The sequence below is a fragment of the Phaenicophaeus curvirostris genome, chromosome Z (genome assembly GCF_032191515.1).
Source record: "Phaenicophaeus curvirostris isolate KB17595 chromosome Z, BPBGC_Pcur_1.0, whole genome shotgun sequence".
NCBI lineage: Eukaryota > Metazoa > Chordata > Aves > Cuculiformes > Cuculidae > Phaenicophaeus > Phaenicophaeus curvirostris.
The window spans coordinates 65,158,773-65,181,274 of NC_091431.1; the positions used below are offsets into that span (position 1 = coordinate 65,158,773).

Consider the following 22,502-nt stretch of genomic DNA (forward strand, 5'->3'; position numbering starts at 1 on the left):
TTGGAAAAAATTATAGAGCTCTCACCCTGTGGTCTTTGCGCTTCTCCACTGGGAGGAGCTCTTCCAGCAGCTCCGGATGGAAGTAGTCTTGTGAATCAGGTAAAAAAGGAAATCATTGAGACTTATGGAACGAACTTGCGGGGATCCCAAAAGAGCAATGGTCTTATATGCAGCAGGCTGAAAGAAACCTCTAAGACAGTGTGAACTGAGGCATTTATGTCTTATCTTCTTAATTTCAAGCAGGCCTCTAGGTATAAAGTACATTGTCTATGAATATGCAATTTTAAGTAAATTTGTTAAATGTCAAATGCTGTATTTGTAACTCTTGCAAAGTGTGTAACTCTTGCATATATTTACCACCACACGCCATCACCTGCTGGATCAGGTTGATTCCCACTATAGAATTAGTAGCTGCAGTTTTTCGGGCCATCAGATACTGAATAATGAGTTAAATGAGACACTTCCTACAAACCAGCTAAATTCTATCAGCCACAAGAAGTTGTGTTTTAAAAAAGGCACTTATTTTAGTTCTAAGCTCTGCTTTTATGATACAGATAAATATGAAATGAGGAGTTCCTACAGTCTGATCATCCAGTTCAGGGACAGGTGCTAGCCCTGCTGTCCATAAGTATCCAGGGAAGGGAAATTCTGAGACTGGACCAGAAAAGTAGATAAAATACACGTCTCACTGTAAGCAGAGAAAGCTGTCCCACAGACTCATGAACACAAAATATGGCATGTATTCACATGCTTTTCTGAATGGAATCATCAGTCATTGCTCTTTCTGGAGTCTGCATCCTTGGCTTTCATAGCCCAGAGCTGGGTTTCCAACAGACATGCTTATGCTATAAGGAGAGTAGAGGAGCAGTTCCTTGGGTCTGTCCTTGTGCTTCACCTTCCTCTTTCCAGACTCCCTGCCCCACACCTGGTGGCTGAGTCCCAGCAGCAAGGACACAATGTCAAAGATGTGTCCACCTGACATGGCACAAGAATTCCTCTAGCAGCAAGAGCCCTACTGAGCACAGCTGGGAAGGTTCAGTCTTCTGTCTGCGTCCCGCTAAGCTCGTTGCATAGGTCTTTCCATTTTATTTCTGATTAATTGTATGATAACTTTTGTAATGCATTTTATCAGACATTTCATTAAGATTTCTGGATAAACACATACAGACACTCAGACAGAAAATGTCATTTTCTTCAGCATACCCAGAGTTTTATAAAGCCAGAGTAATTTCCAGTTTTAAGTTTGGTTACTGGGCAGACAGGGAAGTCATTACCTTGTAAATTATTTATTACTCTGTAGCCCCCAAAATAAAAACATACTCCCCACCCCCCTTCAAGAATCCAAAATAAAAATGTAGAAGCATCTACATTCATGCTTAGTTTTGACTCCAGACCCCTGCACATGACAACTTTGTTTCATATAAATACTATATATAATTTTATTAGAAAGAAATATTATTTTGATGTTAAGACATCAAGTTATAAGCAGAAGGATAATAAAGAGTTTGTTATTTTATTAATATTAGAAATATATTTAATGGAAACATTTGCAAGGGTATGTAGTGATGGGACAACAGTAACGGGTTTAACAAAATTGTAAAGCTGGGATAATGTTTTCTTTCAACACCATGCCGAGTACATACAGGATTAGTCTTTCTTGCAAAGGTGGAATACTGACACAGAACTCCTAAATTGGCTAAATTGGAAAAAGGAAAGGAAAATTGATTGTAAATGGAATTGAGGTAATGTTTGGAGTTATTGTTGCCATTGCAGCTTGAGTAACTTTCTTCCTAAAGAAGAATACCTTCCTAGAGGTATTTCAGAGTTAATACACTAATCCCCAGAGAAGCAACAAAAGATGGGGGTGGGATCCAAGAATTTGTTAATTTCACATTAAAACTGTATGTTTGTTCCTATTACACATTCCAATAACTATACTGTCCACTTTATTTATATAAGTATATGAAATACTAAAATGTGTATAAAATGATTGTGATTTTATGATGTATTCGTAATAACAAAGTTATTTTTTCTTATGCTGTTGGTAACTGCTTTTGTTACACATTCTATCTCTGAAATACAGAAATGCTGGCTGCAAGAGAGAGGTGGCAGGAAACCTCCTGACGCTGCCTCTCAGCATTTTATTTGCAACTGCATTACACACACTGCCAGGAGGACTATGGGGACATCACCTCTTGCAGAACAGGGTAGATTCCTGTCATTGTGGAAATAAACCCACCCCTGCTCTTAGGATAGCAGCTCCGTCACCCCACGGTGGCTGCATGAGGCTGGATCCAGCAGCTTCACCCCACGCTGCCGGGATATGCAGCATCTTCATGGTGTGGGGATGAGGGATGCAGTCCGAGACTCCTCTGGCATCCTGACACCTGTACTGGAAAAAGGGGGGGAATGAGGTTAAGGCTCTGCCAGGCCTTGTGGCTGCCTCAATTTACAAAATCACAGAATAAGTGAATTAGGTTGCAAAAGACCTTTAAGATCCAGTCCAACCAGAAACCTAATGCTGCCAGGCCCACCACTCAACCAAGTCCCCAAGCACCTCATCCACAGTCGGTTAAACAGCTCCGGCAGTGGGGATTCCACCACTCCCCTGGGCAGCCTCCCCAGGGCCTGACAACGCTTTGGGTGAAGAAATATTTCCTAATATCCAATCTAAAGCCCCCCTGGCGCAACTTGAGGCCATTTCGTCTCCTCCTGTCACTCGTCCCTTGGGAGAAGAGGCCAGCACATCCGTCACTACAGCCTCCCTGCAGGAGCCCACAGCCTCCTCGGCGCTGAGGGAGAGACTGGACTACAGCTCCCGTCATGCCTTGCGGCGGACAGTGGCCCACTCGATGCTGAGGGAGGAGCTGGACTACGGCTCCCGTCATGCCGTGCGGCGGCCGTGGGTCATGCCTTGGGGGAGGGCTGGAGTACATCTCCCGTCGTGCCCCGCGGCAGCCCAGGGCCAACTCCATTCCACGGATGGGCCTGGACTGCAGCTCCCGTCATGCCTTGCGGAGCCCTTCCACCCGCACCATGCCCCGGCTGCGGGTGTTGCCCGCGAGGGACGTTGAACTACAATTCCCATCGTGCCTTGCGGCACCCCATGACCTGCTTCGTGCAGCGGCCGTGGGTCCTGGCTGTGGGTGGGGCTGGACTACAGCTCCCGTCGTGCCTTGCCGCGCCCCGTCACGCTGCGTGCCGCGGCTGGAACTGAACTACAGTTCCCGTCGTGCCTAGTGCCAGCGCCTGACCGGCTCCGTTCCGCGGGCGGGGCTGGACTTCAGCTCCCGTCGTGTCCCGCGGCTGCGCTGGGTGCCCGCGGGCGGGGCTGCGCGCCGTGTCCCGTCGTGCCCCGCGGCGGGAGGTGGCGGCGGGCGTGATGCGGCTGTCGGTGGCGGCCGCCATCTCGCACGGGCGGGTGTTCCGGCGGCTCGGGCTCGGCCCGCGCTCTCGCCTCGACCTGCTGCGCAACCTGGTGACGGCGCTGGTGCGGCACGAGCGCATCGAGGCGCCCTGGGCCCGCGCCGACGAGATGCGGGGCTACGCGGAGCGGGTGAGCGGCCCGGCCTCCTCCCCACTTCAGCGGGGCTGCCGGGGCGGGGTGCTAGTCGGGGTGAGGGGGCTGGAGAACGAGGCTTAAGAGGAGCCGCTGAGGGAGCTGGCGTTGTTTAGCCTGGAGAAGAGGAGGCTGAGGGGAGACCTTATTGCTCTCTACAACTACCTGAAAGGAGGTTGCGAAGGGGACGGAGCTGACCTCTTCTCCCAGGTGACAGGGGACAGGACAAGGGGAAATGGCCTCAAGCTGCCCCAGAGGAGGTATCAGAAAGAAGTTTTCCCCGAAGGGGTTATTGGGCCAGTGCCCAATAGTGGTTGAGTCACTATCACTGGAGGTGTTTCATAGAGTCATAGAATCACCAGGTTGGAAAAGACCTCTTTGATCTTCAAGTCCAACCATTCCCATCAATCACTAAACCATGCCCCTCAGCACCTCGTTCACCTGTCCTTTAAACACCTCCAGGCTGTGACTCAACCACCTCCCTGGGCAGCCTGTTCCAGTGCCCAATGACCCTTTCCGTGAAAAATTTTTTCCTCCTGTCCAGCCTGAACCTCCCCTGGCAAAGCTTAAGGCAATTCCTTCTCGTCCTGTCTCCTGTCAACTGGGAGGCCAGCTCCCTGCTCTCCACAACCTCCTTTCAGGTAGTTGCAGAGAGCAATGAGGTCTCCCCTCAGCCTCCTCTTCTCCAGGCTAAACACCCCCAGCTCTCTCAGCCGTTCCTCATAAGGCCTGTTCTCCAGCCCCCTCATCAGCTTCGTTGCTCTTCTCTGGACTCGCTCTAGAGCCTCAACATCCTTCTTGTGGTGAGGGGCCCAGAACTAAATACAGGATTCGAGGAACGGTCTCACCAGTGCCGAGTACAGAGGGAGAATAACCTCCCTGGATCTGCTGGTCACGCTGTTTCTGATACAAGCCAAGATGCCATTGGCCGCCTGGGCCACCTGGGCCACTGCTGGCTCATGTTCAGTCGCTGTCAACCAACACCCCCAGGTCCTTCTCCTCCAGGCAGCTTTCTAGACAGACTTCTCCTAGTCTGTAGCTGCACAGGGTTGTTGGCCTTGTTAAACCTCATGCCGTTGAGACAGACGGGTATAACAGCTGGGTAGACCAGGTGCTCAGGGACATGGTTTAGTGGCAGATTGGAATGGTTGGACTCAATGATCCACGAGGTCTTTTCCAACCTGGCGATTCTATGATTCTGTGAATCCCCAAGGCTCAGCTGGTTCTGTTCAGCATCTGGGTGAGAGGCCTGAGAGTTCTTTCAGTGACACCGAACTGGACAGGAGCGTCGATCTGCTCAAGGGCAGAAAGGCTGTTCAGAGGGACCTGGACAGGGTGGATAGTTGGGTTGAGACCAGCAGGAGGAAGTTTAGCAAGGGGCTGGAGAAAAAGTCTTAGAAGGAGCAGATGAGGGACCTAGGGCTGTTTAGACTGGAGAAAAAGAGGCTGTGGGGAGACCTTATCATTCTCTAAAAGGAGGGTGCAGAGAGGTGGATGTTGGTTTCTTCTCCCAGGTAATAGGTGATAGGACAAGAGGGAATGGCCTTAAACTGTCAGGGGAAGTTTACATTGAACGTCAGGAAAGAATTCTTCATAGAAAGGGTTATCAAGCACTGGAACAGCTGCCCAGGGAGGTAGTTGAGCCACAATCCCTGGAGGTGTTTAAAAGATGGGGTCCTTAGGGATATAATTTTGTAGTGGACCGGTGTGGTTGGAGTTGACCTTAAATGCCTTTTCCGGCCTAGCGATTCTATAATTCTAAGGCCAAGTGCTGTGTCCTGCACTTGGGATGAAACAACTCCATGCAGCGCTATAGGCTTGGGGAAGAGTGGCTGGAAACCTGCCTAGTGGAGAAGGGCCTCAAGATGCTGGTTGACAGTGACTGAACATGAGCCAGCAGTGGCCCAGGTGGCCAAGAAGGCCAATGGCATCTTGGCTTGTATCAGAAACGGCGTGGCCAGCAGATCCAGGGAGGTTGTTCTCCCCCTGTACTCAGCACTGGTGAGGCCTCACGTTGAATCCTGTGTTTAGTTCTGGGCCTCTCACTATGAGAAATACAGTGAGGAGCTGGAGTGCATCCAGAGGAGGACATGCTGGTGAAGGGACTGGAGCATAGGAGTCATGGGTGGCTGACAAAACTGGGGTTGTTTAGCCTGGAGGAGGCTGAGAGGATACCTTCTCTCTACAATTCCTTGAAAGGAGAGGTTGCAGCAAGGTGGGTGCTGGTCTCTTCTCCCAAGTAATAAGTTGTAGGACAAGAGGAAATGGCCTCAGTTTATGCCAGGGGTGGGTCAGATTGGATATTAGGAAAAATTTCTTCACTGAAAAGGTCCTCAGGCACTAGAACAGGCTGCCCAGGGAGGTGGTTTAGTCACCGTCCCTGGAGGTATTTACAGGACAGGTAGAAGAGGTGCTCAGAGATATGGTTTAGTAGTGGACAGATACAACTGGAGTCAGTGATCCTAAAGGTCTTTTCCAACCAAACAATTCTATGATTCCCCACAGCTCATCGATTACGCCAAGCTGGGTGACACCAATGAGCGCGCCATGCAGATGGCGAATTTCTGGCTGACCGTGAGTACACCCTTCACCCCCAAATCCCTTGCTGCCCCCCTGCAGCCCCAGTGCTGGAACTGAATGTGCTGCCCCACAGGAGAAGGATCTCATCCACAAGCTGTTCAAGGTGCTGGCACCCCGGTTCCAGCCCCACCCTGGCAGCTACACCCGCCTGCTGCAGATCCCCAACCGGGACAACCTTGACCGGGCCAAGATGGCAGTCATCGAGCTCAAGGGGAATCCCTTACCACCACTTATCCGCCCACGCCGTGACACTGAGAAAACGCTGCTGAACCAGCTCCTGAAGGGCTACCGGGAGGACATGCAGCGGGCGGCAGCTGCACACAGCCCAGAGGGCACCCCTTTGTAGGCATCCCCTCTGCCCTGCACGAGACGGGGTGTGGTGGAAGCTGCCTGTGCACCAGCCAGCTCATTGCTGTCAAGGAGCACAGGAATAGATGTCCCAGGAGATCTGAAGGCTGATTACAAGCCTTGAGTTACCACGATGCGGGTACAAGCTCAAGGTTTACTTGCTTCTTCCTATGGTTTGAATAGAGGCTCAGCCAGAGAAGGAAATCAAGCTGGGAGCCATAATGGTTGATGCTCTGTGTAAATAAACTCTGTTCAAAAAGTGAGTGTGCTTCTCTTTGGATTATATTCTTGTGCACATGAGTTAGTAATTTACTCCAGTGAAGGCTGGGGTTGTTACAGCTGCTGGTGTTGTTACAGCTGCTGGTGTGACAGCCCTGCGCTCTGGGGCCGTGACAAGGCTACAGTATTTTCTTGAAGCCAGCACGCAGCCTTTCAGGGCCAGAAATTCAGTGAAAAATCGAGTTTTGCTGTTCCAGAAGCACTGATGTGAATCTTAAAATCGAGGCAGTACCAAAGGGACTTGCTCTATCAAGGAGGCAACGTGGGCAGGAATAATAGTCACCTCTGCCAAGAGCACGGTACACATCTCAGTCTCAAGTGCAGGGCTGCAAGAAATCTCTGTGTTACCCTGTTAGAACAAAAAGGAGTCATTGCAGAGTTCTTTTGAGTGATATAACTGCTGGGAGATGAGAAATTGCTAGCCTTGGTTTTAAGTACAACTGGTACTCAAAAGTCTTAGCTGTAGCTTTTAAGTGAGAAAATGACCAACCAAACCCAAACATGTCTGGTTCCTTTCTCTCTCACAAACTTAAAGACAAATGAATGATCCTGTGTAGTGAGTGAGCTGTATGGAAACAAACAAACAAACAAAATAACGAAGTGACATTAAAGAATTTGAAGTTTGGTAACTCTGTCTTCAGGGCACTTTTCTCACACAGAAACCACTTCTGTTTTAGTGAATTCCAGTGATAAATTAAAGATGAGTGGTACTGTTTAAGGAAGAGGAAAAACAGCCAAACTGCTACAAAATCAGCATTGGGACAGATATTCATTGTGTTTCTGTTGACCTTGAAATTGCCCTCTTTGCATTTGACCTCGCACCTCATGTTCTCCCCCTCAACGGAAGAGATGAACCAAACTGCTACTGCAGCAGAGCTTCCAGAGCTTCCAGATTATTAAAAGTCCATGTTAAGGCTCTAATCAAACTCTCAAGGATAATACCTTATGTTATTTTCTTCCTTACATTGGTCTGTCATCCTAGTAAACTGAATCTTAGCACATTGATGACCCAGAGTGCTTACTGTTGCCCTCTAGAGACTTTCCCCTTCCTTCAGGTGCAGAGATGCTGCCCCAAGTTTTTCACTGTGGCATTTCACAGCAGTAGGGGTAAAGCACACCTTGAAGGCAAAAGCGACTGCTGTTGTGTCTGCATCATCTCTTAGGAATCAGATTAGAAATGCGAGCGCTGTTTCACTGTTACCTACCAGTTTATTTCAGGTAGTTCAGCAGATTAGCTTATCTGTGGGATTGATGAGAAACAGAGAGGGAGGATTTTAACCACTGAATCATCTTCCCCTGACCTGCCCACCTGTTAGTTTCTTAGAGGAGGAGGGACATTAACTGTCAAACTACAGTAGTAGAAAACCCAAGGATATGAATGATAAAAATGTCCAACAAGGAAGATGAGTGTGGCCCCATACTTCTACAAGAAAACAAGTGTTATTCCCATGTTCACAATGCATGTAAGCAATAGGACAAGGGAGAATGGCTTTAAATTGGAAGGGAGGGAAGATTTGAATCAGATGTTAGGAAAAAATTATTCACAATGAGGGCAGTGAGGCACTGGCAGGCGTTGCCCAGGGAAGCTGCTGATGCCAGGTTGGATGGGGACTTTGACATCCTGTTCTGGTGGGAGGTGTCATTGCCCAGAGCAGGGGAGTTGGAAATGGATGATCTTTAAGGTCCTTTCCAACCTAAACCATTCTATGATTCTATGTTACTGTTAACCCAAACATCCATTTTGATACAAGGACCCAGAAGCAAGAACAGACAGACATATATATAGACAAGTAAATGTGAAAACACCGATTTAGAAAATACAGTTAGATAAAAACATTTAATGAGACAAGTCAGGTTGTCTTCTGCTCGTCCTTAATAATCTCAAGAAGAAAAAAATGTGTAGAAAAGGTAGAAGCATCCAAGCTAAGGGGAAAAGTCTTGATACAGGTTTTTTATATACAAATCCTTAGTGTGCATACCTATTTTTTGCAATATATAAAGATGAGGACAGCTGACAAAGCATTCATAATCTCACTAGCAATGTGTAGTTCCTCTAAAAGCAATTCCCCCACTTTGTGTCCCTGAACATTTCCTAGGATTGTGTATGCTTGTTCCAAGAGAGATGGCGATACCAAGAATGCTGGCAAATAAACTCTCTAAGACTTGTTTTGGAGTTGTCCTGCCAGTCTACCTTCTACTCAGGAGAGTCAGGCTTTCAGCTGCCTGTAGAGGAAAACAAAGCAGAAGTTCACTGTTAATACAATAAATCTGTTCTTAGTATTATTCCCTTGTACCCAGTTCGTCTCTATCAGCCTTAAAATCGTGTAACACATGCAAATATACAGGTCCATGTGATCATTTTTATGCTCTGCTCCCTTCCCCTCAGCCCCCTCCACCTCTGGGAAACAAGACACCTACCTGACTGCAGCTGTGAGACTCCGATACCAGTCATTAATATCTTCTTGGTCACTGGACATCAACAGCAGAGTCTTGTGTGGAAAGGAGAGCTGAAAGACAGACAGTATCTGGTGCCACTCTTTGGCATTCCTTGCCAAGGCAGCAACTCTGATCCATTTCATAGAATCACCAGGTTGGACAAGACCCCCAGGATCATTGCGTCCAACCATTCCTATCTGCCACTAAACCATGTCCCTGAGCACCTTGTCTACTTGTCTTTTAAATACCTCCAGGGATGGTGACTTAACCAGCTTCCCGGGCAGCCTGTTCCAGTGCCTGATGATCCTTCATGTGAAAAAAATCTTCCTGATACCCAGTCTGAACCTCCCCTGGTGCAGCTTGAGGCCATTCCCTCTTGTCCTGTTCCCTGTCAATTGGGAGAAGAGGCCAGCACCCTCCTCCCTCCTCTCTACAACCTCCTTTCAGGTAGTTGTAGAGAGCAAAAAGGTCTCCCCTCAGCCTCCTCTTCTCCAGGCTAAACACCCCCAGCTCTCTCAGCCGTTCCTCATAAGGCCTGTTCTCCAGCCCCCTCACCAGCTTCGTTGCTCTTCTCTGGACTCGCTCCAGAGCCTCAACATCCTTCTTGTAGTGAGGGGGCCAGAACTGAACACAGGATTCGAGGTGTGGTCTCCCCAGTGCCGAGTACAGAGGAAGAATAACCTCCCTGGACCTGCTGGTCACGCTGTTTCTGATACAAGCCAAGATGCCACTGGCCTTCCTGGCCACCTGGGTCACTGCTGGCTCATGTTCAGTCAGCTACCAATAAACACCCCAGGCCATTCTCCACGAAGCTTTCTAACCACTGTTCCCCTAATCTGTACCCTTTCCTTTCTTAGACTGAAAAATCTAGCATTGATATTGGGTGAAGCTAGAGGCTGGGCAGTACAGAGCAAGTGCCAGTTTCATCCGTTCCTTCCCACCCAAGACGACACCTCACTTTAATTTAATAGTGTGTTCAGAATTGGGCAATTACAGTTCCTGGCAGCTTTCATCCAATTTTCTCCTATATTCCACACTGCCCCTAGGGGTCCTTCCACCATCACCACCTGCAGACGGTAGCTTGCCCAAAGAATATGTTCTGTCCAACAGAGATCTCAAGTAATGAACTAACACAGGGCAGCGCTGCAGCCCAGGAAGACCTGAACTTGAAATCCATACCCAAGGCACCAGCCCCAGTCAAAGGCTCAGCAGATGCACAATCAATCTCTGTTGTGACAATACCCACATCTTCTCATGTTCTCTGACAGGGTTTTCTATAAGCTCTGTCAGTGTTCAGTGCAATGCTACATCCTCTCTGTCACACGACTGTGGGGCTTTTCCCCCAAATGTGGCTGTGATGAGGGTGTGCCAGAGTAATGTAAGGACACATTAGTCCAAGTAAGGAGGCTCAGATAAGTGAAGCAACCAGAAATCTGTACCCTTAAGTTCTCAGGAGGGCCTGCCCTACAAAGGGAAAAGGACTTGAATCACTCAAGAAGAGAAGCCCTAGCTCAGACAAGTTCACAGCATTTACTGTTGCCACCTCTCATCATCTCAGTCCTGCTGCTGCTGAGACAGATACAGACCTGCTTTACAAGGCTGACCCCACCGACGCTTCTGCTGAGCAGACACGGAAAGACTTACACTAAGGACCCCTCCCTGGCTTTGCGTGTGGCCGAACACTTTATCCACTATGCACTGGTGAAGCGGGTAGGCAGCTCGGCATTCCAGTTTGTTCGAGTTCAGCGGGTGAAGTGGGTGGCAGGGCTTCGTTGCAATAAAGATATCAGAAAAAAGGAAGAACATCCTGCGCTTCAGTTCTTCTCCCTTTGGAGGCACCACCAAAAGCCAGCCTTCTCGGATATACCATCGCCCTAGGCATGCAAGGGAAATAAAGACAGTTGTTGGATCCTGACTGGAAAAACATGACATAATGAGACAAACTGGAAAACAGTGGGCTACCCTTGCAGGTTGCCAGGTTCTACATCAATTCCATCCACTAGAAGGCAGTCAGTACCAGCTGGGTCCAGCTCAGCAGCACTAGTAACACGCATGCTGAAGCAGCCATCAGCCAAACTTTCAGTGCATGAGGAGCAGACAGAAGTTGTACTAAATCTGCACTAGGAATTACGAGGACAATAAGACATGCAAGCCTGCTTGAAGAGACCAAAACAAAAACATGGTTTGAAAATGTTATGTGTACCTTTAAATTAACATTCATAAATTCATAAAACATAACATTCATGATTCATAAAACATAACATGAATTATCTTCAATTGTGTTGTCCAATTATTTGTCATTATTGGTGAAAGAGATGTCAGCCTAAGCTTTGAAAGTGTATTATTTTTCCTTTGTTTTGTTTGCTTGTTACATGCCAATTAGAAAAATTTTCACTGGTCATTTAACTGTGTACAGCTCTCCAGCAGTTAACAGATTGCAGGATGCAGATTAGGGTTCCAATGAGAACATAGCAAAGGGGATAAACCCCAGCATATTAAAAGGAAGGTCTGAATAGGCAAACTTATCAACCTCCTCTGACAGAATAGGGTCCAGTGTCACCTACACATGAAACAGATCACAATAAAGCTAAAGGCAGAGCAATCAGCAGGAAAAAAATCAGAACAGTTTGAGAAATCTAGCTGTAAACAGCAACAAAAAAAATGGCATTGACAGAAAATGGAATAATTAAAGCAGTGCCTCTAACTGGGAGGATTATGGTACAGGATAGCCACCAGCTCATGGGAATTATGAAGACACCTGCTAGGAAGGTTATTTATAAAAATTTAAAGCCATTATAGGGCACTGCCATCTGGCCTGGTCTGGGAAACACCTGCCAGAGAGTTTCAGCCACTGCTTTTTGTGCCTTAGCTTCTGATGGAGCTAGCAAGTACCTTTCAGAAAAGGACACAATTTTGTTTTAATTATGGATTGTGTCTTACTTAGTATGCCACAGTCACAAAACATAAAGGCAAATTAGTTCCTGCCTAGCTTACTCCACAGGAGCTACTCCTCTAATCTGAATAAGAAACCAAGAAAGAAAGGTGAGGTGCAGGAATCAGCCATAATTTAGAAAACAAATGTAAAGAAGGTGTCGGCAGCATGGAGCTGGTCTGCTTTCCTCAGGCTAACCTGTGATCGGACTCCTGGCACAGTCTGAGCTGCACGATGCTAGAACACCTGGGACATAGATCCACACTCAGGATTCCCCAGGGCACACGAATTAGAAAATCCTTGTGAAAAGAGGGCAAAGAAAGCAGGGTCTCTTCATTGAGAGCATTACATCTCACAGATACTGCCAAATCAACTCCGAAGCTACCCCTTTTCTCTGAATCTATAGCATTATGCTTTTTCACCTCTTCCTTCCCAGTACAAGGGATGCAATCTTAACAGTTCTTTAAAAGCCAGCTTGTTCCTGGAAAGATGGCCCAAAACTAGCAAGGCCCAGGTGCCTCTTACTTTTCTGCTTTTCACATCCAATAGTATTTATTTTACTCCATCTAATGGAAAACAAAACCATTACACTTCTCTGTCCTGCATAATGGACAAATCTCTATAAAACCTCAACACTTGTCCTACTACACATCTCAAAATATTTGGAGAGGGAGAAAAAGTGGACCAAGCGCTTTCAAATCATGGCCAACCTTGCTCTAGCTGTATTGCCTTGGGGTTGGTTTTTGTCATTGGGTTATATTATTAGTTCTGTCATTGAGGATAATTCATTTACCTTTTTACATGCTCATGCTCAGTATAAGCAGAACACACCTGTGTTAGCTCGCTTTCAGCTAGTACCACCGGAAGGATTCTAAGAACGGGGAAGAGAATTGTAAATTAATCTGCCCATTGATGGACCGCCTTTGAGAACAATAACCTCTGACTAATAACCTCTTTTCTGCCTGTGCTGGTATGGCTGGGATAGAATTAACTTTCCACAGTAACTGCTATGGGTCTGTGTTTTGGGTTTGTGCTGGAAAAAGGATGGATAATACAGGGATGTTTTAGTTATCACTGTGTAAGCACCGCTCAGCATAAAGGTCTTTTCTGCTCCTTGCCCTGCTACACCAGCGAGTGCTGGGGGTGCACAAGGGGCTGGGAGGGGATACAGCTGGGACAGCTGAACCCACCTGAACAGAAAGATATTCTACACCATAAGATGTCATGCTTGGCATATAAAGCTAGGGGAAGAAGGATGTTGTCTTCCCGAGTAACTGTTTCACGTGGAGCCCTGCTTTCCTGGAGGTGGTTGAACATCTCCCTGCTGATAGGAAGTAGTGAATGGGTAAGCTGGAGAGGGGCAGATTTAGACTAGACATAAAGACTAGACTCACAATGAGGGCGGTGAGGCACTGGCACAGGTTGCCCAGGGAAGCTGTGGATGTCCCATCCCCAGAAGTGCTCAAGGCCAGGTTGGGTGGGGCATTGGGCAGCCTGGTCTGGTGGGAGGTATTAGGTGATCTTTAAGGACCCTTCTAACCAAAAACATTCTACAATTCCATGATAATAATTCCTTGGTTTGTTTTTTGCTTGCACACACAGCTTTTCACCTATTAAACTGTTTTTATGTCAACCCACGAGTTTTCTTACTTTTACCCTCCTGATTCTATCCACCATCGTACTGGAGGGTGGTGTTTTTCACCCAAAAATACACATGTACAAATTACAGACACGTTCACAAGTGCCTGGAGGCGTGCCTTAGGGAACTTTACAGAATGACTTTAATACTCCTCCTATGCAGCTGCAGCACTGTTTCTAGACGACCTCTGCAACAGCACCATTTGGTGACAGCACAGGTGAAGCCCCAACTGACCATTTCTTCTTTGCCAGCCTGGACATATTTCTCACAATATTCCATACGTAGGTTGGAGTGTGCTCTGGGCATGGAGAGCACCCAGTCATGTAGGAGGTCACAAAGAAAACTGTTATCCAATTGGATCTCACAGGCCATTGAGTGTGACTTTGTATATCTCAGCTATCCACACAAATATTCTGATTTCTGGCATAGTTCAACCGTGCAAATAAAAGATGATTCTTCATGTGAAGAGTGTGAGCAAGTTCATGAAGCCTGTAGCTTAAAATAAAAAGCAGCACAGTCCTTAGGCCTTTGATTTATCATTCCTGCAGTGGAGTAGGGACCACACCACTGCTTTACACTGTTCCAAAATTATTTAACAACTGTCTGTCATTCTCACCCAGGATTCACACTCCTGACCTCCTTAGGGGCCTACTAATTTTCTAACCACATGTCATCAGTTTCTCCTATCTGAATATCAGCCAATTATGCTGCTCCTTATCCTTACTCAAAAGTTCTTAAATAAAAAAAGAAGAAAAAGTGTTTTATTACTGGTTCCTTTACCACTGATCTATGGAATCTGGGCAGAAGGGGAAAAGTGGTTAACATCAGTCAAGTCAGAGATGAAGACAAGCATATCTCCAGTTATCTCAGTTTGGCAGAAGAAAACGAGCCATCAGTAAGACTCACCTGGAGTCAAAATCAGAGTCTTCCGTCCTTTGAGCAGTTTCTGAATCCGAAGCAGCTGCAAGGAGTTCTCTCTCTTATGAAGGACATCTTGGACCCATCGAGATACCTCAGAAACAGATTTCACAGCCTCTGGAATTAGAGCAGCATATTTTGAGGTTAACACAAATGAATACACACCTATCTTGCTGTGAGAAGATAAGATGAAATTAAGAAGCAAATATTTTAAACCAAGTGTTGACAACAGATTCATTCAATAATTTCGGCAGGAAACTGGATTAGATGCATCTCTCCAACCAACATTTCTGCAGTTCTAGAAAACAGGGTTTTTTTTCCCCCCAATAAAACATTAAACAGAGGAGCAATTTCCTGGATTAGGAAAGATGCCCAATGGTGTTAACTGCTAGTAAATATGGCAAGAAGGACATGAGTTATCTCACAAAATTGAGGCACATGACCAATAGTCATAGAATGGTTTGTGTTGGAAGGAACATTTAAAGATAATCTAGTCCAACTCCTCTGCCACCAGCACATTTTTCCCTAGATCACATTGCTCAATGCTCTGTCCAAACAGACCTGGAACGCTTCCAGTGATGGAGCATCAATGATCTCCATGAGCAACCTGTTCCAGTGTCTCACCACCCTCATCACAAAACATGGAGCTGCTCTTTGTCCAACCTAAACCCTGGGCCACTTCCCCAGTCAGTTACTCTACATTGTTATTCCCAATATGATCCCAGGGACATCTTGATCGAGATGAAGAAGGGAAATAGTAATGCACTAGAACCCAGAAAGAGGAAGATTTCTCTTCCCGTGGAAATCAACAGAAGACAAGGATCCAAATACTATTATCAAAGAAGCTAACACTGATCAAAGTGCCAGCACCTACAGGTGGAAACTTACTTGCAAGTTTCTGGTACTCAGCGCAGTCTGGGCAGGTGTTCTCCAGCAGGTCTCTGAGGAAATGCTTGTACCTAAGATCGAGAGAGCAGAGTTATTTCACAATAAGATATCAGCAACAGCTGCATCTCTTATCAGTGTCAGAGTGACGAACAACACTCCATCAGGAGATGGAGTCCACACCTCTAAGCCTAATCAAGCAGCTTTGGTCACAAGACTTCGATCACGTTTATTTTATCTAAAAATTTATCAACTAAATTAACCCAAATATTTTATACATTTGCAAGCCTTTGGCATTTCACAGGGATCTGATAAAAGCAACTTCTCATATTACTCAAGGTCAGGAAACTCTCTTAGCATTCACACAAAAATGCCTTCAAAACCAGACAAATTTCTCTTTGAACTATTTCATCTTTTTTAAGTCTGAATGGTTGCATTCATACCACGTTTCCTGCCCACACAAGAAAATAAAGGCATTTCTATAAGAACTAAGAGCTGCCTTTTTCTTTTTTCCTCTCCATTCTTTACCAGAAAGGATCACATCTCCCCAAATGCTTTCTCCCAGTAAAGTCAAACTGTTTTCAGTCTGAAATGATAGAAGAAATACCACGTTGAATAGTTTCACTAGGTGGCAGAAGTCATATGACCTGCAGTATACGCAAAAGTGCTTCAAAGAAACTTGGACATGGAAGGGCTGATTAATGAAAAAAAAAGATGTGCTGCTAAAAATTCTCTATCTTCCCAAGCAGTCAGACAGGAACAAACACGCTGCTATTTTACAAATCAAGAGGAACAATCCGAAGAATTATAGTAAAAAGACAGCTTATGCTTTTATCTGCCAAGCTGATTAAAAAGGTTACGTAAAGCTGCCTGAAAGCCTGTGGTTTGCTCACTCTCAAGTTATTTTTAAAGCAATGAGACTCTCGGTCTCTCAGGTTAGCTTTAGCACGGATAAGACCATGACTGAAGAGCAGCTACTTGAACTGTAGAAGCAGCAGCTGGGTCCCCAAACTACCCTGTATTACCCATATACTCATCCACAAGAAAGGGCAGCCCTTGAGTCCATGCAGTGCTCGACTCATGCAGTCAGCCTGCCTCATCAAAGAGAAGATGATGCCTCAAGAAGGGAATGTAGCTTTCCAGACTGGCTTTGTTGAGGCCCTGATCACCAGAGAGGAGAGAAAAGCTCCCCCTGCATTCATTAATCTCACCTCTCTCCAAAAGCAACTGCCTACAAGAGAGGAGAGCCACAATGCTCCAGGTCAGCAACTGACGCAAAAGCAGAGCGAGACCATGTCTGGCAGGGCACCACTTCTGCAGCACTTCAGACAGCTTGATTTAGTTCAGGGCCTGATTCCAGTAGCCTACTGAGATGACAAAAAGCCACCACTTCAATGCTACTCAAGAGCCAGGAGCCAGGGCTAAACACAGCTACATCTCTGCTTCATCTCCCATCCACATACACCAATTCCACTCACTGAATCATAAAATCACTAGGTTGGAAAGGACCCACTGGATCATTAAGTCCAACCATTTGTATCAATCACTAAACCATGTCCCTGAGCATCTCATCCACCCGTCCCTTAAACACCTCCAGGGAAGGTGACTCAACCACCTCTCTGGGCAGCCTGTTCCAGTGCCCAATGAACCTTTCCATGAATAATTTTTTCCTGATGTCAAGCCTGAGCCTCCCCTGGCAGAGCTTGAGGCCATTCCCTCTTGCCTGTCACTCCACTGGCACATCCTCAGGTCTGTTTCATTGTTGTGTATATGCCCTGATTTTGAGACACATTAAGTGAATATACCTCCCACAGAAATCAAAACATAGTCATGCCCCTTTTTCCCCTCTCCTATTAGCACCCTGAAGACTCAGAATTGCTTACTTACTGGTGCAGCCTATGCAGGGGCAAAGGAAGCAGATCCTCTAGCTTTCTCCCTTGAAACTGAGGTCGAGTCTCCTGGAGTTTCTTAAATCGTCGGAATGACTTACTTTTCCTCAATTGCTCCTGTGTGCAGCAGAAAAGGTATATAGCTTTTAGACTATAGACAGAAATCTCTGCTCTAGAGCTTGGAGAACTTAAAACTTTAACCAGAAAGGATCAGATTTTAGGATTTCAGTTCTAAATGCAAGCACCAGCAGCTTCTTTTGTGGCCCTGAGCAAGGAATTCTCTTTCTCCTGAGCACCATTTTCCAGTAGGTAATAGAAGTGATACCCTTTCTTCACACATGCACAGCAGTATAAAGTTAGTACACTCAGCAGATGGAAACAAAGAAAAAAAGAAAGGTTTACTCAGACAAGTTAACAAGGAAACCACCTGTGACTTTTTGCCAATCATTTCAAGACAAAGCAATGCAGCCCCGCATTCTCATCAACTCAAGGAAAATATCCAAAATATATTTCATTTTTGGGAAATCAAAGGTTTATACATATGCATGCAAACAGAACAGAAGAGAAACATCTCAGTGCAACCTGCAGCTGGGAGCAAGCACAGCTTAAACTAAGTCAGTAGTTTAAATTCAAGCTACAGCTGTCAGGACTTTGAAATAAAAATATAGCCTGCTGAAATTTCTTGGAAGACAGGTTGTATTTGGAGGATTAAGTGGGAAGGAAAAGTTTTTCTTCTACCATCAAAAAAAATGGAGGAGGAAAAGGAAAACCTACTGTTAGGATACTGTTAGCAGTAGAGGGAAAGTCCTGATAATTCTCCAGAAAGAGATCACTGTCCCCTAGTGTTCCCACTGCAAGCTCTCAAGGCATGCCAGCTGAGGAGTAAATACAGTAAATACAGAACTTTGACAAAGCTGTGCTCCACATATGCATAAAAACACATACATACATAAAAACCTGAAACAAGATTCAAAAATGCGAACATCTATGTAAACAGAGAAGTTTCCACCATTCTGTTACGGAAGAAAGACTAAGAAAATAGTAGAAGCCTAGAAAAAGGAAGAAAACTAATCACTCCAGAAACAGAAGAAAAAGGGAAGGATGTAGCTTTTTCACGGAATGGAGAAAGAGCAGGAAGAAGTAATAAGAGAAATAGAGGAGATATTTACCTCCAAGGTCTTATTTGCCTGCTCCAAATTCTCAGCATAGTGGCCATAAAGCTCCAGATTCTCACAGAAATTCTCAAGTCCTAGTCCCAAATTCTGTCTCTCCAGGTGATGCGACAGAACACTGTGCACAAGGAACAAAGACGGTTTATGAGGAGAAAGTTACTGATGGCACATTCACAGCTCCCTCTAGTTCATTCCTTTGCTGACCTTCCTTTTTCAGTTTCCACCTCACCTTCAGCTTCTCTGCCAAGTACATGCTTGACACACAGACTAAACTAAAAACATCCCTTGGAAACATCACAGAGCAGACTTACTGGGTTTAAACCACTACCCTGAGGGCAACTGGGCATCCAGGAATGTGGATACAGATCAGCATTTTCCTGAGTACACCTGCAGGTGCCACCAAGGCTTGCAGTGCTAGAAGTGAATGCCTTATTTACAAGCTTTCTTACCTGAAATCTTACATTCTCATCAATATCGGGCCCTGTCTATTTAATTACAGTGTGTTCACTTACTGGCTGGCTGAATATATGGATTCCAGGGGTCCAAATATGGTTTCCAACACAGCAGGTTTCAGTGTCCCTTTGGCCTTTAAAATTTTCACAAAGAACTAAGTGAAAAAAAAAGAGAATTTCAGAGAAAAAGATCATTTCAAAACCAGGTAAAATTGAGAGGTCACTCAAACATTACTTGTGGCACACAGCAGAAGCAAGAAGTTGCACACTGCATACGCTTCAGCTAGAAAGGATTTTAAATATTGTGAATGCCTATCTAAGATATATATAATGAGTTGTAAGGCTTCTTGATAACTTTGACCATAACTGTAAACATGTGGAACAGCACTACAGCAATGATAGAATCTATTTCAGTGTTCCTAGACACATCTGATCCTAGACATCATCTGATTTTCACCACCTTCTTCACCACCTGTCTTTGTCTTGTCTTGTCTGTGCCCCCACACTTCATACATCTCAGGTATTCTAAGGTGAGTCCCCTATATGACCAAAACGTAAAGATTTATGTCTGTGTACAGACCAAAGCTGAAGGGCCAAAACCACGAGCTGCCAGATGGTACAGAGGAATTAAAAGACAAAAAAACTTTTCAGCCTGGTAGTTGTCCCATGTAGCAGGAACATAAAGTCTTGCTCCTAACCGTTCCCCCTGACAACATAAATACACACAGGCTGCTTGAAGGTACCCACACATCAGAAGGGGCCAAAGTACTCACTGTGACCACCAAATCCAGTTGTTCAAGGTATTTGTGTTCAGTTTCCAGCAGCTCCTTTGCTGTCCGGCTGCGCTTTCTCTCCCAGCGAGCCCTCTGCTCTACCACAGTGTTTGTTCCAGCCATAAACACCAGGGACGAGTCACTCATGAGGCCTCAGGACTGATATACAGAAAGGTAACTGACCCTGAAGAGCCAAGAGAGACACACACAACTAAAAAATAACATACGCTGCAGGGCAGGATTCTGAGCTACTAACTCTATGCTATACTGATAAAGAAGGGAAGTAAATTGCCAGCAACCGTTATTAAGTTTCCTTCTGCATTCTCCTTGATACAGGAGCCCTACATCAACCAGAGGAAATGTTAGAAAGACCAGACTGTGAAATCAAAAGCAGTACCTTATGATACTTCTGTAAGAGAATCTGAAGTGTACAATCCCACTCACAAACTACTGTTTCCTGTGCTTTGCTCTATTCTTCAAACGAAATTCTCAATAAACCCAAGGAGGTACTGCTGGTAGCAGTAGAAAACAGCCATAAGATCTGTCTTGAGGGTAAAGAGAACACCTTTGCTCGTTTTCCCATGGAGGTTCCCAAGAAGCAAGTGTTTGCATTATCACTTTCTAACAGTAGTTTGTGGCTTCAGAGATGTAAGAGACACAGACCAATTACCCACTTATCAACCAGCTTCACTGTTGTTCGTCTTCTGCAAGAATGTCGTGGTTTTGTTCCAGAGAAAAACACAGACTCTTTTATCACCCTCTCTCAGAGGAAGAGGCATATGTTAGTAGAACAGTAGTTAAGTATTCCTCTGCCTTTTGATAAAAATGCAGCACAGGCTGTTGCACACTTTGCCATAGTATGAAGTCTGCATTTTCTCTGGAAGCTGAGCTACTTCCACAAAAGTTCCGGCTCCCACATGGATGAGCTACACTAATAGAGAAAGATGTGCTGTTGTAAAGAAGGGAATTTGCCAAATACAGTCTTCCAGAGACATTTCACACATTTAAGTCAATGTCTGAAACAAAAGGTTGACATCAAACAAGTACCAAGACTCATTTAATGACTTAGGAAAAGTCCAGATAGCTGAGGGATGCATGCAGTGTTTAACAGTAGCCGGAGCTGCTACAGATGTTTATCTTTGTATTTGCTATGACACAAACACAAGCCAAGGTGAATCCACATCCTGGTTAAACAAAGCAGATCTGGCAACCCTGTGGATGGAGAGGCAGTACTGCAGGGAATGCCACCCAAGAGCTCAGCGTTAGCGTGCAGTTGCAAAATACTCACCAATAACAGACTAAAATGCTAGCAGCTGCAGAGCACATTTATCCAGGGTAGGTTGCAGTTGTGATTTTCAGTTTGCAGACAAGTTTCTTTTGACAAACAATAAAAAAAAAGAATGGACAGAAAAAAAAAAATGTTACACCTGGTTGGACCATTTCCTGCTTGCATGAAGTGATACAAACACCTCCATTATTCCAAAACACATTACATTCTGTCTCAGGTCTGTAGGGTGAGAGCTGTCTGGAGCCCAGAGGTAGACTAGAAGGTACTTCACCTACAGGTGACAGCCACAATCCAGCTTGCTTCTCTCTTCTCAGACTCACAACAAAAACCACTGAACACTTCTGTACAGTTAACTAACTACCTTGTGATGACCCATTAGCAATATTCCCTGCAACATTCTTAAACGCATTCTGTTTTAAATATCCTCTGCAAATCTTTCGTTATAGAATCATAACTTCATTGGGTTGGAAGGGACCTTAAAGATCATCTCATTCCAAAACCCTGCCCCTCACTAGACCAGGCTGCTCATGCCTGATCCGATCTGGCCTTGGACACCTCCAGGGATGGGGCAGCCACTGCTTCTCTGGGCAACGTGCGCCAGTGTCTCACCACCCTCAAAGAATTTCCTCCTAATGTCTAATCTAAATCTTCCCCCTTCTAATTTAAAGCCACCCTTTAAGTACCCCTTTTCCCACGCCCCCTACCCCACGGTCCCCCTTTCCATGCCCCCTCTTCTCCAGTCCCTCCCCATACACCTCCCTCAAGCGCATGCCTCCCCTTTCCCACGCACCCCTTTTCCCACAACCCCCTTCTCCAGCCCCCCACCCTTCTCCAGCCCCCCACGCACGTACCCCCTTCCCCACACCCCCCCTACACGCGTGTGCACCCTTTCCCACGGCCCCCAACCTCTCCCTTGCCCATGCATGTCCCCCTATCCCGTGCACCCTTTCCCACATGCCCCTGCAAGCCCCTTCCCCACAGCACCCCCCAACCCGCGACCCCCCAACACCCTTGCCCCCTTTCCCACGCCTCTCCCATTCCCTACCTGTCCCTTCCCCACGGCCCCCTACACCCGCCCCCACTTTCCCACGCACCCCCTTTTCCTGTGTGACCCCTTTCCCAAGCACCCCCTCACGCGCGTGCCCCCTTCCCCGTGCCCCTTCCCCAAATGCCCCTTCTCCACACCCCCCCAAATGTGCACTTCCCCTTTCCCACGCTCCTTCCCCAAGTGCCCCTCTCCCCACGCCCCCCAACGCCCGCAGGTTCCCTTTCCCACGCCCCCCCTCCCCACGTCCCCCCTTCTCCAGCTCCCCACACGCCTGCTCCCTTTCCCACGCCCCCACCCCACAGTC

At 46.3% G+C, this 22,502-nt stretch overlaps 2 protein-coding genes across 3 annotated transcripts; one reads left to right on the forward strand and one right to left on the reverse strand.

The window, feature by feature from the left end:
- Nucleotides 1-3,351: 3,351 nt before the first annotated feature.
- MRPL17 (mitochondrial ribosomal protein L17) lies at nt 3,352-6,750 on the forward strand. The gene is made up of 3 exons (XM_069879912.1): nt 3,352-3,556; nt 6,065-6,133; nt 6,213-6,750. The coding sequence occupies exons 1-3, from the start codon at nt 3,383-3,385 to the stop codon at nt 6,483-6,485; spliced, it is 516 nt and encodes a 171-aa protein (XP_069736013.1). The 5' UTR covers nt 3,352-3,382; the 3' UTR covers nt 6,486-6,750.
- A 1,694-nt stretch (nt 6,751-8,444) lies between these two features.
- ARHGEF39 (Rho guanine nucleotide exchange factor 39) lies at nt 8,445-20,935 on the reverse strand. 2 transcript variants are annotated; one of them, XM_069880635.1, is made up of 9 exons: nt 19,863-20,935; nt 19,150-19,244; nt 18,635-18,755; nt 17,464-17,582; nt 15,580-15,650; nt 14,680-14,808; nt 10,847-11,076; nt 9,185-9,273; nt 8,447-8,989 (listed from the first exon to the last, which is right to left on the reverse strand). In XM_069880635.1, the coding sequence occupies exons 1-9, from the start codon at nt 20,007-20,009 to the stop codon at nt 8,974-8,976; spliced, it is 1,017 nt and encodes a 338-aa protein (XP_069736736.1). In that variant the 5' UTR covers nt 20,010-20,935; the 3' UTR covers nt 8,447-8,973. The 2 variants fall into 2 exon arrangements, with proteins under 2 accessions (XP_069736737.1, XP_069736736.1); XM_069880636.1 differs by lacking the exon at nt 14,680-14,808 and having other exon boundaries at nt 8,445-8,989.
- Nucleotides 20,936-22,502: the final 1,567 nt, after the last annotated feature.

Bases quoted from the DNA above. Each gene is read 5' to 3' on its own strand.
- MRPL17 (XM_069879912.1), top strand. From the start codon at position 3,383: ATGCGGCTGTCGGTGGCGGCCGCCATCTCGCACGGGCGGGTGTTCCGG. The intron at 3,557-6,064 runs GTGAGCGGCCCG...GATTCCCCACAG, and splicing joins TGCGGGGCTACGCGGAGCGG to CTCATCGATTACGCCAAGCT. The intron at 6,134-6,212 runs GTGAGTACACCC...GCTGCCCCACAG, and splicing joins TGGCGAATTTCTGGCTGACC to GAGAAGGATCTCATCCACAA.
- ARHGEF39 (XM_069880635.1), bottom strand. From the start codon at position 20,009: ATGAGTGACTCGTCCCTGGTGTTTATGGCTGGAACAAACACTGTGGTA. The intron at 19,245-19,862 runs GTGAGTACTTTG...TTTTTCACTTAG, and splicing joins AACTGGATTTGGTGGTCACA to TTCTTTGTGAAAATTTTAAA. The intron at 18,756-19,149 runs GTAAGTGAACAC...CCTTGTGCACAG, and splicing joins TCCATATATTCAGCCAGCCA to TGTTCTGTCGCATCACCTGG.